General features: G+C 34.5%; 1 protein-coding gene across 1 annotated transcript in view; it reads right to left on the minus strand.

Moving 5' to 3' along the window:
- PDHX (pyruvate dehydrogenase complex component X) overlaps positions 1 to 17528 on the minus strand; it is an 85527-nt gene that overhangs the window by 48573 nt on the left and 19426 nt on the right. The window contains exons 2-3 of the mRNA XM_053560571.1: positions 15092 to 15172; positions 438 to 538 (exon numbers count right to left, since the gene is read on the minus strand). Coding sequence (XP_053416546.1) covers positions 438 to 538; positions 15092 to 15172 — 182 coding nt within the window. The remainder of the gene's footprint in view (positions 1 to 437; positions 539 to 15091; positions 15173 to 17528) is intronic.

Here is a 17528-nt window from a genome sequence, read left to right on the forward strand (position 1 = left end):
TCAGTCAGCAGTACAGCTCCAGAGTCCACAGTCTTAGCTGCTGCCCTATACTACCTAGTAAATGTGAAACTAAGAAATAAACATGCTTGTTGGCTCCACCAGTGAATGTATCACATAACCCTAAACAGTCATGTTTCTGTCATATGTAGCTTATAAAATTTCATTTTACTTATTTGTCACATAGCTCCAATAGTCTATAAAAAATAACATACATATTACAGAAAATTTAGGAAAAAAAGGCTACTAGACCTTAATACTAAAACATTTTAAACACTTGAAATAAAAGTGTATTATTATAGTAGATACACTATTACACACCATACACCATTATACACCATTATAAATAAAGAAGTAAAAATAAAAGGTAACTTTAATTCAAGAAACTCTATTTTTAAGAAATCTTTATTCTGTTGAAGATAATTAAAATAAAAACTTACCACTATTTTGGCCAAGACACCATCATCGCTCGCATCTAAGGTCACCACAGCTTTGTCAGTCTCAATTTCACATAATGCATCACCAGCACTGACAGCTTCACCTACAAAACGACACTAGATTTACTTTGGTTTTTAAAATAAGAATATTGCCCTAACTTTCCCACTATACAATTCATCCATGGAACAGAAAACCACTATACTCTCTAAATCTATTGAAATAAAAAAAGCAAAAAAAAAAAAAAAATCTAATGTTAACACATTTATAAGCATGTATATGCCTTAAAACGTGAATAAATGCCACAATATTCTGTAGCTTTTTGGGGGGTGTGAAAATACAAGTAATTCTTATTACTTATGTGTGTGTATATGTGTGTGAATACCTCTATAATAGACACACATTATGTTTATTATAATAAAAATGCTATTACAAAGATTACAGAGCAAATATTGAAAATGAAATCGCACTTTAGAGATAACAGCAGCAAATTCATATTCACCACTGAACAAATCAATTCCAGATTCCACGTCTCCTCCTCTTTTTCATACACTTTGTTATTCCATGAAAGAATAGTCTTTTAAGTAATAGCACTTCTGGGCTAACATCTTAGAGCAAATTCAGAAATCCCACTGGCACTATATAGCATATATGAATAAAAGATAAAGATAGAAAATTAAAGACACAGCCAAGGTCAAATATAGATCATTTCTGTGCAACAAAAAAGATCTAGAAACTCAAAAAATGTTGAGCAGGACCTGAAGCTACAGACTTACTGGGTTTAGGGTAGTTTCCTTAGGGGAGTTTACTAAAAGTAGCCTGCTGGATATAAGGAACTCATAACAGATTCACTACTGGATGGCAGGGCTAAATCAGAGTTCTATACAAAATATGAGGCTGATAAAATGGGCCATCAAAACGTACTGATTGAGACTATGGTTTTAATCACAAACTGTGAGTCTAGGAAGGTGGGGGAGCAAAGTATTGCGTCAGTACCAAGAACAGAGTCAAGCCATTTTCTGGTTCCAGGACTGCAACCATCAATCGATATCCCCCAAAGTCAATGGCAAAATCCCTGGAGGGGCAGAGTGAGGGATGCATAGGAGGAAAAACATTGAAACAAAAAGAAAACCTTCCATTCAAAAGTAAATTCCAAAACAAAGTTCTAAGAAATATGAAGAAATCTAATGCTAAGAAAAGTAAGCCACAAAATCAATAACTGGAACAAAAAAATCTGTCAAAAATTATAAAATAAGCATCTTGAAGATGTTCAAAAATATGAATAAAAGTGGATAAGCCATCACAAGAGCAAGAAATTAAAAAAATTATCTACAGAAATAAAACATCAGGTAAAAACTAATTAAAAATCTTGAAAATAAAAAATTAAGTCACTGAAATAAAAAGACACAATCAATGAAATATAGTCTAGGAAGGGCATAGTGGAAGAGAGAATTAGTAAACTGAACTTAATTTAGATAGACAAATAGGTAAAAAAAACAGGGTGGTGCCTGTAGCTCAAGGAGTAGGGTGTCAGCCCCATATACCTGAGGTGGCGGGTTCAAACCTGGCCCTGGCCAAAAACTGCAAAAAAAAAAAAGGTAAAAAACAAAACAAAACAGGAAAGAGCAGTAGAGCAGTTAAGTGACATAAGTTGTGGCTGTGACATTTGCTAATGGAGTGCCAAGAGAAGAGGCTGCTGGAGAATGAACACAGTAAGAGACAACTGCTGAGAATTTCCCAGCAGTGGAGATATACGTCCTCATAATGAAAAATCTCTGAATGAGTTTAGTATTGACAAGAAGAGGGCAGAAGAGAGCCTTGCAGTTTGTTAGGAACACTCTAAAATTTAGAATATTAGATAATCTAAATCCTGATCTAGGTGGTGGTAACATGCGTATATGTGTATATAAAACTTATATAAAATATAATGTAATGAATCCACATTAGATATACTATAGCTAAAGTACATATATCAATAATAAACATATAGGATTCACATATACCCTTGTAAGATGCACCGTTGGTATATCCTAGTAAATGTGGAATGTAAAGGTCTTAGCAAAATAACTAAGAAAATGCTACGAAAGCTATGTTAACTAGTGTGATGAAAATGTGTCAAACGATCTATGACCAAGTGTATGGTGCCCCATGATCATACTAATGTACACAGCTATGATTTAATAAAAAAAAGAAAAAATTAAAAAAAAAAAAAGAATTTGAATGATAATCACAAGTCGATTTTTACATTTGAACACAAAAGGTTGTACCTTTGTATTCCAAAGAAACAAGAGGTATCAGAATTAAAGAGGAGAGATGCCAACTATCAAACTAACACATCAGGTAGTTAAGGAAATTGAACACTTTTTAGTTAATAAGCTAATGACAAGTAATCAATCAATACAAAAAATATATGAAATAAAAGAGATTTGATGTTAAAAAAATAATAAGTGTATAATCTTAAAATCTATCAGAGCAAAAAAATACAGATAACCTCAATGAAATAAGACTGAGAGCACACTTCTCAGCAGCTGCAATAGAGGTCAGAAAATAATGAAGCAAGATCTTCAAAAAGCTGAGGAAAACTGTCTAGAATTTTATATGCAGCCAAACCCACCATTCAAGAATGAAGGAAAAATATACTTTAGACATACAAAGGCTAAGAAAATTTATCACCTACTGAAGATCACTTGATCTTCAAAAGAAGATTACAAAAGAAACAACTGATCAAGAAGAAAAGTGGACACAGGACACATGGTATACAAAAAAAGTAATCACAGAAATTGCTAAAATACTATTAACCAAATAAAAAGGAACATTGGAGGGTTTACAAAGTATAAAACTCAAACTTTAATAAATAATGAGATAGATAAGGGAATGTTCAGGTGAAAAAGCATGCTAACAACTTTGGTACAATTAGGAGGAAATGATATTGGCAAAATTTAATTTTAAAATAGAAATAAAAAAGGATCTAAAAAAGCAAAGGAAAATACAAAATAACAAAAAATGTTCATCTAACTGAAGCCAGGTGAATTAAAAGAAAAAGGCAGAATAAACAAAAATGTTAGAAATATGTATATACAGGTATACTAGCAATCACAATAAATATAAATGGATTAAAATCACCTATTAGAAGCAGGGATTATAAAAACAGATACAAAAATAAAACTTATATTCCAAAAGTTTACTCTACAGAAACTACTCCATTGTATTCTAAGATGCTCAAATAGAGTTACATAATCAAAATCACTGAGAGGCACTAGAGTAAGTTATTTTAATGAAATAAACTCATGACATTTATTGATCACCTAACCCCTAAGAGATGTCTCTAGTCAATAAATATCTATTGAAATGTACTGAGGCACTGAGGATATAGCAATGAACAACATCAACAACAAAGACTTAAGATTTTCAACTTCTAGGAGCTTGCTAAAATTAATAACTTGTGACAAGTAAATTAGAAATTACAGTGAGGTAAAGGATGCTTTGTGAACATGCAAAATTAATTCAGTTTTGGAAGATGAGACAGGCTTCCTAGAATAAAATGACATCTAATTTGAGCCTGAAAAGATGAAGAATAGACAAGTAAAAGGGCAGCGATCCAGGCAGAAGGCAAAAGAGCCAAAGCCCTTGGAGGCAAAAAGAACACGAAACTTTGGATGAACTGCCAACAGTATGTGAAAGAAATTATGAGATTAGGCTGGTAAAATAAATAGAAATAGACCCAAAATGACCTACATATATCATAGAGACAAAGCTACAGTGCCACATTATATCACATTCCTTTATATTACAGATATTTTAGCAGTCAAAATACCATATTTCAAAAAGAGAAGAACATCACACTCTTCTATGTTTCTACTGTAACTCTGGGAGAAACTATTGAACTAGGCAACCTAGCAATGAAATACTACTTAGATGCCTAGAAAATAAATTCTGGCCAAAGGAAAACAATAAAATAATGTCATATCATTTCTGTTCACCTATATTCAAATCCCAACCACCCTTTAAGAACTATCTACAAATTTTATTTCTCTGAATAACTCAACCCACAAGATTTTGTTCCTGTTTCTGAATTCCTATGGTAGTTATAATTAATTTGAAAAGAATCACAAATTATAATATAAAATGTTACATTACTGTTAAGTGTTTTTAATTTGGGCTTTCTTGTATTTACTAGACTATGAGCTGCTTCTTCACAACAGGAATAGGACACACCTTAAGCGCTTTATTTTCTCTCCATTCTGCACATCTCAGGCCACTGCCCTACACATAATAAATTTTAGATTAAAACGCTTTAGGAAAAAATGACAATAATTTTATCTATCCTTATTTTCTCATAAGGTATACATCAAACTGTCCTTTATTATTTCTTTTGAAATTATTGAATAATTATAATTATTCAATTATTTCTAATATTTGATTTGTTGCATGTTTCTGACATTTATAAAGATAGGTAGTGTTTTTCCTCTCTTTTTAAAAACATTATACTGACATCTATTCATATAACATAGACAATATGTGAGCTATATGAGAATGCTGAGGGGAAAGAGGGAGGGAAGGGTAAGGAAGAGAGAGGGAGGGAAAGAAGAAATACAAAGAAAAATGTTATCTACCATTGTATGACTTTTACTATGAACCATAGCAAAACATAAAACATATCATTATATATGAAAGCATTAGCCCTAATTTATCATGAAACTAAGGTTCTATCAATAACCATAATGTAAATGCCAAAAGAAAATTTTGAGCCTAAATAATGAACCGTGAAGGTTCCAAACCTACTGAATTTCAGCTTTGATCAAAAATTTAATGTTATAATTCAGAAAGGCTGCTTGGCAGAGCAGTTATAAGGACATTCTCCCAACTCAGACATGCCTTTGATTCTAAGCTCTGACACTTACTAGTGATCCAAGTTACTTAAAGTCTCAAGACTGTCAGGAAAATGCTGAATGGGTAGCTATATATTAAAAAAAAAATCATGAAACTAGAAGTGTTAACACTTCACATACATCTTTAGGTAATACTTCACAACATCTTAGGTGAAAATAAAAATAAAACCTTAGTTGTATAACCATTAAGAATTAAGACACATTCTGGTTTCCTATTCCATATTGTCATTTCTAATAGATGATTCAACAAACATTGATGTATAAGGCACTGTACTAACCCCTGGGTACAAAAACAACAAGATATGGTTCTGTCTACAAAAGTTCAGAGTGAAGAAGAGAAAGACTGAGCAGCTAAAAGAGTCTGGCGGACAGCGTGAGGTAACAGACGGCTTCTCAGCTGCCACGTTGATAGCTGCCTGGTTGCAGAAAGAGATGGCAGCCCTGGAGTGCTCCTGCACCATCTTCTTGTGGTCCATGATGGTGGCGGAGGTGGAGCGGGCCCGGAGCCAGAGTGCGGGCCCCAGGAGGGGCCAGAGCAGAGGGCCGCCCGGGGGCCGCTCCTCGGCACCGACGCCAGCATCATGGTCCTGTCCTTTGTCCAGATGGGCAGAGCCAGAGCTGACTGCAGTACACTGAGGCTTCCCTTTATTTTTTTCAATTCTAGGTATGAAGTATAGTCTTGGTCAGACACAGTTAATGGTGAAGTTTATTTTGTTAACTAAACACACGCTGTGGTTTTCACAAAATTATTTTGTTTTGCCAAAAAATAAGAATTAAAGTCTTAAAAGATGTGTGGTGGTAGTGGTGAAAGAGAGTTAGGTGTTTTTTTATTTTTTATTGTTGGGGATTCATTGAGGGTACAATAAGCCAGGTTACACTGATTGCAATTGTTAGGTAAAGTCTCTCTTGCAATCATGTCTTGCCCCCATAAAGTGTGACACACACCAAGGCTTATTTGTAAGACCAAGTAAATAACAGCAAAGTGAACGTTAAAGAAAAAGTTTTCTCAGTGCTATGTAGAACCATAACGACAACCATGATTAGACACAAAAATAATTATTTACCTGACAAATATTTGCTAGGTCCCCCTATGTAAATGACACATCAAACACTATGGAAAAAAACAATAATAAAATAAGACAAACCTGCTTCAAGAAGTTCCTGATCTGATTGGAGTAGAGTACAACAAGCAGACAATGCCAACCCCATCCAATTAGTACCTACAGAAGAATGGGAATACAGAGCAGGGACCCCTAGTCAATGTTTGTCAACCCTTTCTACTTCATCCTACATAAAAAGGATAATATTTGCACGGGCCAAGACTGAGGCAACTTGGCTGCTGGGCCAGTAGAGGTCCTGTCCTAAGGGCTGAAGGCATGAGTAGCAGTTTGGGAAGGGCCGATTAGACAAGATTAACCTCCCACACATCACTCTGACTTCTTACATGACACCCATCTAGTGGCTACTGTATTGGACAGTTCACCACAGAACATTTCCATCACCACAGAAAGTTCTATTAATATTACTGTACTCTGTCATTCCATTTACCAACTTTAAAATTCTGATGTAATACCAATATTAGCAACCAATGTAGAAAAGTATAGTTAACGGGATGTAATTTAGTAATAAAGAAATGAACTGCTGATAAATGCTAAAATATGGATGAACCTAAATGAAGGAAGCCAGTCACAAAAGACCATATATAGTATTATACTACTCTATTTACATGAAATGTCCAGAAAGGGCAAAATTTTAAAGACAGAAAGTAGGTCAAGGTTGTTTAGGGTTAGAGATGGGAGAAGTGACTACAACCAGACAGAAGGGATCTTTTAGGAGTGACAGCAATGTTTTAAAAAATTGTGGTGATGTTTGTATAACTTTATACATTTGCTAGAAATCACTGAATTGTGCATGGAAAATAGGTAAATGTATGGTTTAAAAATTATGCCTGAAAACTGTTAAAATAGCACACTGAAAAAAAAGTGATATTTCTTATAAAATATACTTTTCAAAAGTTTTCCATTTTAGCACCACAAACATACACATATTCTTCAGAAATAATGGAAACTAAAGCCCCATCTACAATAAATTCCAAAGACCCATGTAACTTTCTAGTGACACCTAATGTTACAAGATTAAGCTTTCTTCAAAGTCATTTTATTTCTAGAATTTATAACAACATTATATTAATTAGAGACAGTCTGAGATGTTTACAAAATTGAAATATGCCAGGTCCCCTGTCTCATGGTATGTGATGAAAGGCTCACAGAGAATGACAGTACCTGAGGGGTAACACCAGGAACAGCAGTGGCACACACCACTGTTAAGTACCCTTAGGACAAATGTTGCAGGTACTGTGGGGCTAAATACTTGATGGAATTACCTCAACTTGGTTTTGTCCCACACTGCTTCATGGCAGAGTAGAAAATCTTAAGTAGCTCAAGAAAGTAAACCATATTTTTTTTCTTCAAATATTCTCCCATAAAAGGGAAATAGGAATATTCTCCTCCTTGTTATTTTAACAGATTTGACCTTTCAATTGATGACAAAATAAATTATGCTCAGTCTAATTAAAATAAAAATACCTGAAGCACACTTGCGCCGCCCAATTAAAAACTGGTAAAAGAGATGCAGAATTAGAACTTAATTCACCTTTCAAGAGATTTTGAAATTGTGTGTTATCTAGCACTTTCACAGTATTTCCTCTACTAATATTATGATGTATATTTTTTTATTCAATACTCAGACTCAAATTCTAATACTCTGAAACTACTTTTCTTAAACACTAGTCCAACAAAGATGGAAACAATTTATATGTTATATTATTTTCTGAGACTTAAGAAAAAAGAAAATGAAAATGAGTTATCGTAGAAATCTAAGGCCAGAATATACTGTAGCTGGGATTATATCTAGTTCAACTTGCTCCCAGGTAGTTATAGCACACTGGGCACCACAAAAGACAAACCATGATTCCCAGGCCAGAGTTCATTGTACCCTTATCTATCTATCCCCTTGGCTTAAAACATATATACACATACATATATGCATAGCATAAGCAAAAGCAGTTGTGAGTCAGATTTTCAAGAAATCTTAAAGCAAGGGTGTCCAAGCCTTTTTCTTCTCTGCTGCAAATCTGAAGAATAAAAAAGTTGATGAACAAAAACCAAAAAGGTCTGTGCATACTTTTTGCTAAATCTGACACCACAGATAAGCAAAACAGTCCTCAAATAATCAGTAGGCCGTCATCCCCTCAGGGTTCAAGATTGAACTGCTATCCAGATCATTACCTACCCTTTGCTTAAAAATAAACTAGATTCATAATTAGATACAAAACTACTCTCTTTCATGAAAAATTTTAGTCTTCTTATCATGTAAAATAATGGTGACCATACATTAACAAAGATCTCAAAAAAAAAAAAACACAGCTAATAAGAGAAAAAGGTATATAAAAAGTACTATCTATCAGAATATAAATTTGTTTTTCATATAAAGCAACTGGACAGTTATCATAAATGTGCCAAGCACCAGGCATGCTTAGACATTTACAGTCACACCCACGCGTACACTCTAAAGTGTTAATGAAAGAAACAAATTATAATCACAATCACAATGTTTTAAAGAGACTAGTAAACTACTAAGAACCAAGGATTAAGATTGTTCTCAATTATTTATATGTTTTGGTAAAAAACAAAACAAAACAAAAATGCCCCTCAGTTGGTAGAACACAGAATTTAGGAGCAACCTTCAGGGAAATATACTCCAGGGGTTTAAAATATATCCTGGCCTGTCCTACACAAAAATAGCACATTATAATAAAAAAAAAGAGAACAGAATGATGAAACCATGCACCTCCTGGCTCTTTATCATACTGTCCAAGTTCTAACAGGTATAAATATCTTATCAGATGGCCAGTGAGCCATAAATCTGAGAGATAAATGTGGCCCAAAGAGTCCTTTTATCTACTAGCCTATAAATTCTCAAAGTGTGAAGAAATTGAATCTTTTAAAAATAATCTCTAAAAGGCTGTTCTGTGTCTGAATCATTATTTAATGATATACCCTCTGTCATTTTGAATATGGAAATAGCAAAGCTCTATAATTCATCAGGGAAAAGAAACCTAAAAATAGATCCCAATTGATTATATTATTTATAAAGGTGACACTTTCTCAGATACTGATAATTACTTTAAAAGATGGCAGCAGCCAAGCGGAGTCAATCGCTCAAAGTGCTTCCTAATGGAGTGCTGGCTCTTTCATCTATGATACATGTCTTTCTTAAGCTCTAGAAAATTCTCTGCCATTTTTTTCTCTTTGATATTAGCTCTTCTTCCTCATTCTCTCTTTTTTCTCCTTCCAGAATTCCTACTATTGGATTACCAGATTATTTTCATTTTCTTTTTCATATTTCAATTTCTCTTTCATATTTTCTAGTTGCTTATCGCTCTATGCTGCATGTAAGCTAATTTCTCCAGGATGTTCTTCAGTTCACAAATTCTTTGTCCAATCATATCTAATCACACTTTAACCAAACCTTGAGGATTTTTGTTTTTTAACTTTAGATTTTTCCATTATTAGAAGTTCTATTTGTCATTTTCAAATCTGCTTATACTTTTTGGATGGTGTATTTTCTCATGTTTTCAATTCCTTCTCTCACATGTTTAATCATTTCAAACATTTTTAATAATTCCAATTAACTGATGTTCTTGCAGATCCACACCTACTGACTTTTGTTCCTAAAAGACTCCTCCATGTGCATTATTAAATTTGAAATTATGAATCTTCGGTAAGTGGGACTTTATCTGTGAATCTTGCGTGGCTTGAATTAGAGATTGTATCCTTCTATAATAATGGCTTCTGCCACATTACCCAAGAGGATTATCAGCCTAGGACCACCTTAACTACCCCTGGGTTCTCAGAAATTCAAGTACTATAAATTTGAACCCAAAGCCTCATGAGGAAAGGCCGATGAGAACAAATCTTTAAGAAAGGAGGCATTTTTATTCCATGTAGATCCAAAGTCAAACAAATAAATCTGCCCGTTATCATATGGCATTAAATTCCATGTCCACATGCTGATGACTCTCAAATTTCTATCTCCAAGCAAAACTTCACTCTCTAAACTTCACCTCCTAAAATTATCACGCATTAAACACCTTCCCTTGAATATTTAATAAGCATCTCAAATTTTACCACATAGAACCTGAACCTAACTCCTGATTTCCCCTCTGCCCTCTATATCCCAACTACCCCACAAAACCCCAACTGTTCCCTATCCCAGTAACCCCAGCCTTCCAGCTCAGGCCCAGTGGTACATGTGGCCTCAATTCCCACTTACTGGTTGGACATTAGGACACTTGGTGATTCCCCTTTTCCTGAGTTCAGGCTCAACTTACATTGAAAAGATTTCTCTTATAGTATTATATCCAGTAGGGAGCAAAAACCTTACTCCATCTGTTTAGATCTCGGATTGACTAGAAGTTCTTAGTGCTGGCTTTTTAATTGGGAACTGGCAAAAGAGTCTATTTAAATTGCCTATAGTCAACTCTTGATACCAGAGTACTTCTCAGGGCCTGTTCCATTCAGTGCAATGCTACTAACAGGGCTATATGGTTTCTATACTATAGAAACCACTTCTTAGTCAATAACCATCAACGTGGATGTATCTTGACTTTAGGATAATAACTTTCACAAGACTGATAAACTGTACATTGATATTCAAGATCCTTCTCACAACCTATCTTATGTCACACCCACTTATACCCTCAATGCAGCCGGAACTCCCTGCCGTTGGCATAATATGTCTCATGACATCCTCTTTCTAAGTCTTTACCCATACATTTGTATTAACTGGAATATTCTTCTTTCTCATTTTTTTAAAAATCCATTTAGACCTGCTCAAATACCACCTAATCTGCAAAGCCTTCCCAGGTCCCTGTCACATTTTCTGCTTTTTAACTTACTCTTGCCTCTGCTAATACCTATATTAACCAACCACTTACAGTGCTGACAGGTCTGCTCTAATTACCCTGTTAGTTATAAAAAAGGAAGGAAACATATTAACAAACTCAACACCTATTCCCCACTAAGGAGCAGAATTAAGTAATGTTTCCGATCAGACCTGGGTACATCAAGGATCAGAGTAATATATCACCTCAAATTAGATCCTGAATCATATGCACTTTTTAAAAAATATATATTATAAAAATTTCAAACATATACAAAAATGGTAAGAGAAGTTAACAAAGCCACGTGTATCCTTCACCCCAACTGACAACTGATTCATAACCAGTCTTGTTTATCTACACCCCTCCCTACCCTCTCATCCTTTAACCATGTTATTTTGAAGCCAATCCCAAACATACCATCATTTTATGCATAGGTATTTCAACTCACATCTTTTACAAATAAGATTTTTTTAATAAACTAAAATACTGTTAGTAAGCCTTTAAAATTAGTAATTCCTTAATATCATTAAATATCCACCCAGTGTTGCAATGTCCCCATCTGTTTTATTTGCTTAAATCATAATCAAAATAAGGTCCATACACTGGCAATGTTCTCAAGTCTCTTTTTATGCCATTGGTTCACTCTCCCTTCCCTGTCCCTTCCTGAAATTCCTGAATTCCTGAAGAAACTGCCCTGTAGAATTCCTCATAAATCTGGCTTTTACTGATACATTCCTCATGATCTCACTGAACATAATCTACTTCCCCCTATTTCCTTAAAAACGGTAGTTAAGAGTTATAGGCTTGAGTATATCGGTTCAACTTTATAGCAAGACTACTTCACAGCAGAAAGTACAAATATCCAGTAATCTTTTTGTGATGTTAGCAGACACTAATGATCATTAGCTATAATATCTCTTATTTCATTAGAGATTGCAAAATGGTGATACAGTGACATTCTCTGATTTCTCCAGCTCTTAACGGCTGAGATATGCTAATAATGAGAAACTTCTCCTTATCCATTATTATATTTAGTTATCCTGAGCTACAGTTCATATAGAAAAAGCAGAAAAAAATAGTCTTTCCATTTATTACCAATTTTCAAAATTAGTTAATTTCTCAGTATCCTTCAAAGCTGACCAATTGTTATTAGGGTCCTTCCCTCCCTTCTTCTCTCCTCACCTTTCCAAGAGATAGGGTCTCACCCTGGGGCTCAGGCTGGAGTGCAGCTGCACAATCACAGCTCACTGTAATCTCAAGTCGTCCTCCTGCCTCAGCTTTCTGAGTAGCTGGGACTAAAGATGCATGCCATGGCACCTGGCTATTCATTTTTTGTAGAGATGGTGGTCTTGCTATGTTGCCTTGGCTGGTCTCAAACTCCTGGGCTTGAGTGATCCTCCTGCCTCAGCCTCTCAAAGTACTCACACCTCCCATCATAGGCATAAACCACCATGTCCAGCCAAGTTTTTCCTTTAATGCTACTGTGAACTAAAGGTTCAAATATATTTAATGTATTCCAATACACTATAGTTACTATCCTTATGGATTCTCTAACTGTCCCAGCTCTGGCTCCGGAGTGCTTTAAGATGCTCTCAGGAGTTTTTGATAGCTTCTTGGCTTTTTGAAGTAAGTAACAAACATTCCAAGCTCATTTATAATTTTCTGCCCCAAACCAGCAAGTAGCTATTCTCCAAGGGAGCCTTCATTTACTTTAATAGGAAATCTGTATTCAGAGACTATTGTCAGCATGCCACTAAGGGATCACTGCTAAGGGATTGGTCCTTGTTACTACATATTGCCAAAGAAAGAGGTAGAAGAAAATGTGCCACCACAGAGTCTTTCCTAACCCTACCTATCTTATATCTGTTTCTCCTATAAACCACATCAAAACTCTGGTTCCCAATGATATCATCTTAACCACTCATTTGCTTTATCTCATAAAATACACACAAAATCCTTAGAATACCAACATAATCACCATAATATGATTACTCTTAACAACTCAGGATTATTTTTTGGAGATGCTTTGTCCTGCAGTTATAATCTATTAGGGAAATATAGCCAAATTTACTGACATTTGAAATAGTCTTTCCCTGTATAGTTATGTTAGCAAACTGATACATAATTAAAATCACCTGTTTCATTTTGTTTTAATTTTTAGGGCTCCAAGTCCAAGAGAAAAAGCAAGATATATTCAGTGAAGTCCACCGTCGTTATTTTTTCCACTACATTGTTTCCTCTGTTACTCTATAGATAGCCATCTATTATTATTGTTAAATTGTTTATCCTTTCTTTTTAATTTTTAAAATGCTAGCATTGCCAACCCTTTCCTTGATGAATGACACAAAGCTATATGCCCTTGTCTCTACCGTGCTTTCTGCTCTGACGATCACTCCACAGCAGGATAAAGAGATACTCTTCATTCCTTGTTACAGTGTGGGTGTGGTAGACGTTATTCGTTATTCGACAAATCCTGTACTCACCAACACTTGGGATGCTTCCACCTTTTGCTATTACAAACAATGCTATGATAAATAGCCTTGTGTGTTTGTCCTTTCTCATTTTTTGCCCTTGTAACACTTAGATAGATCCCTAGAAGTAGTTGCTGGGCCAAAGGGTAAATATTAATATTAATGTAATTTGTCTAGATAGTGCCAAATTCTCTTCCCTAGTATTTATACCATTTTGCATTTCCTCTAGCAATGTGTGAGAGTACCCACTTTCTCCTGTTCTCTCCACAGCCTCATCAACAGAATAGCTTGTCAAACTTTTTAATGTCTGTCAATATAATCAGTAAGAACTGATATCTCAGTAAAGTGTTTGTATATTTCTTAACAGTAGAAAGGTTAAGAATCTTCTCTGTGTTTAAGAGGCATTGGAAATCTTTCTCTGTAAACCATCTGTTCATACATGTATATCTTTACCTAGTCTCCTATTGAGTTACAGTCTTCTTCTCTATTTTTTAGGAATATTGACTATAATATAAACTGCAAATACTCTTTCAAATCTATCACTTGTTTGTTTACCTGATTTAGCCTGCTTTCATCTATACAAAAGTTATTATTTTTATCATCAATTTGTCAGTATTTTCCTTATTGTATCTGAATTTTGAGTTATAGTAGGGTATTTATTCCACTTCCAGTTTCACAGAAATCCACCATCCCCCACTTCTGGTTTCATTTTTGTTATTAAGTGTTTGAGTCATCTGTAATTTATCTTGACATAATACAGAGAATAAATCTAATATTGTTTTCCTTCATTACACACTAAATACCCATGTGTAACTACATGTATTTCCTCATTTCCTACTCACTTCCATTAATCTTTTTTAAGCACTAATCCAATAGTTTTAATTCTAGAGGCTTAATAATATGTTTCAATAACTAGTAGGGCTACAACCTTCCTCCACTACTCTTCTTTTGAAGGTTTTCCTTGTTAACTTTTATCTGTTTTTTTCCAATCAAATCTATAATCAACTTGCATAGCTCTAGGATAATACACACACACAGTGTCATGATAAAGTCATAAATTAAGCAGAATGAAAATTTATGAAGTTGAAATCTAAAGCCATGTATAAAGACTAAAATTTGGGGAAAAAGCCTTGAAATATTTCACTATTCTGTGCTTGTGAAAAAACACAGGCTCAACCCAGAAAACCTTTGTTACATTACCATGGGAAAATTTTATTTAAACAAATGTACATTAACTAGCAAAGGAACACAATTAATTTAATATATATCCTATATTGCATAACACAACTGATCAGAAAAAACCCCAAGTGACCAAATAACAAAGCACACAATGCATTAGCAATGTCCTTGCTCACCTTCTTTTTTCAGCCACTTCACAATGTTTCCTTCTTCCATTGTAGGAGATAGTGATGGCATTAGTATCTTAATGGGGTCAACTGAAATTAAAAATAAGAAAAGGTCAGCCACAAAAAATAATGTGCTTCATGAGGTAGCAATAAAATTTAAGTAAATTACCATCAAATTTTCTTTGAGCAAGAGGATATTCCCAAGTTTAACCCTCAACTGTTAAACCAAGTAACCAGTAAACAGTATAGAAACATGAAATACTCAACTTTTTAAAAAATAAAAACTTTTTTTGGAATACTTTCAACTCTTTTTTTCATACCCAATCCTCTATACATGTTAAGCCAGGTGCTCACAAGTTTAAAAAAAAAAAAGGAAAAATTAAAAATTAATTTAGGTTTCATCTCCTCCTTCCATTTTTGTCTTTGCAATAAATATTGACTAGTAAAGTGACCCGAGAAAATGACCAGGAAAAAAACTACCAACAGCAACAACAAAAATGGGGTTCTAATGATCTACAACAGAATAATCAAGATCAAACTTTAAAAGTTGACTGTTTTTATTTTCCTCTAAAATTATATTATTTAAGATTCAAAGGTTCCTGTTAGCAAGTGTGAAAGGAAAATTTGCCTTGTCAACAATGACCATGCAAGAGAACCTAAGTGGTTAAATTAATCTCAGATTTTGTTGCACACCACGATCCAAAAGGGTAGACCTCAAGCCAGAATGACCTTCCAATAAAACTTAACCACTTTTTCCAAAGGTACCACGGGAGACACTACATATTTTTCTACCTGAACTTCTCAACAGTCAGCTACTGTTTAGGAATATGCTTGGAGGCATGTTTAGATTACAATTTACTAAAAACATATTGTGGTGACAAATTATACTCTCTGAAGTATAGACCCTTTTCTCTCCTCAAATTATTCAGATCCGCAGACCCAAAGAAGCAAAACACTGTAGCACAGCAAACATATTTCAAAAGTGAAAGAGGACAGAATAGGACTTCCTTTGTCTCCATTGACATTTTAGGGAATTTAGCACTAATGTTACATGAGGTTAAATACTTCCCTTCAGGAACTAAACTGATTTTACTGTAATTTCAAATGACGAGGTCCTATGGCTTCAAGACAAAGGCACTACTATCCCCTTGAAGTAGGAAGAAAGCTTCTTTTGGTTCTTTACATTTTCTTCACTCCTCATTGAAGGACTGGGAAAGGATGCAAGCATACTTAGTACCCACCTGAACCTTTCCCTCCTTTTCTTTTAAGAACTTGGAGCTTAAGGAACACACAGTTTCTTCCCAGGTCTTCATGTGCAAGATCTGCCTTTCAAAGACAGATCCATAGAGCCACCTCTCTGTTCCCACTATTAGGGCCACAGGGTATAAGGTAGCAATTTAAATGTGTGTGCTTGCTTTACATATATGAACTCTCCCTCTTGAACAAAAAGCCCAAAGTCTAAAGATGTGGTTATACTAAGAAGACCAACCATAGAAGGCCACAGATCTAAGTCACATTCTCCAACCCAACGTAAGGATTAGCATTAAGACTGCTGCTTTGAATTCTGTCTGACTCTCGTCATCTCGCAACTGGTACCAAATTCTAAGGCCAGACAAGAAGTAGAATTATCACCCCTAATGCCCCAAATATGATAAAACTCAAACCAAACTCCAACTCAACATTTTCATTTCATCAATGAGAAAACCGAAATCCCAACTGATTAAGGGATGTGAATCTACCTGTTTAACTCTCAAGACTGCACTCTACTATGCTGTACTAGCTTTACATCTTAGTGTTCCTTACAAATATGGATCATCAATTAATCACCAGCTATTTATAGCCTATTCACCCAGAAATTCAAATACAGCAAACCAGACATATCGAGTACATGTGAGCATTCTTCATGTCTATCAAATATCCTAATAAATTCTTTCCTTGCCTTCAGCATACAGAATCCTTATATTTTAAAACTACTTTACTATTGACAATGAATATTTCAGATGTGGAAGAGAACAGATAATCTATAATTATGTTATATATTGAAAACACAGGAAGAAAAATAGCCCCACTAAGTTTCCTAACTCCTAATTTACTACAAAAACAGTTATTTCATGAGAGATTGGAGAACAAAGGCCATCCAACTCCAGTCCACTATTACTCAGTAACTATAGCTGCAGTAGCTATCTTTATTATAGCTAAAACACAAATTATAACTAGAATATAGCTTTAAAAATATGTACTTTTTTTCTTAGTAAAGTAAGTCTTTGTGGACTAAAATAGGCATGTTAAAAAATTAGGTGGAAATTAACAAAAATTACTATGCACAGTCTCAATTCATTGTCTATAAAATACTGGAGCACCAAATTCTTGAGTAACTAGATTAGGAAAGTATGCTTAGGGAAAACACACACACACAGAAGCAAACATATTTTGTAACATTAATGAT

This window comes from Nycticebus coucang, chromosome 14 (genome assembly GCF_027406575.1).
Source record: "Nycticebus coucang isolate mNycCou1 chromosome 14, mNycCou1.pri, whole genome shotgun sequence".
Taxonomy (NCBI): Eukaryota; Metazoa; Chordata; class Mammalia; order Primates; family Lorisidae; genus Nycticebus; species Nycticebus coucang.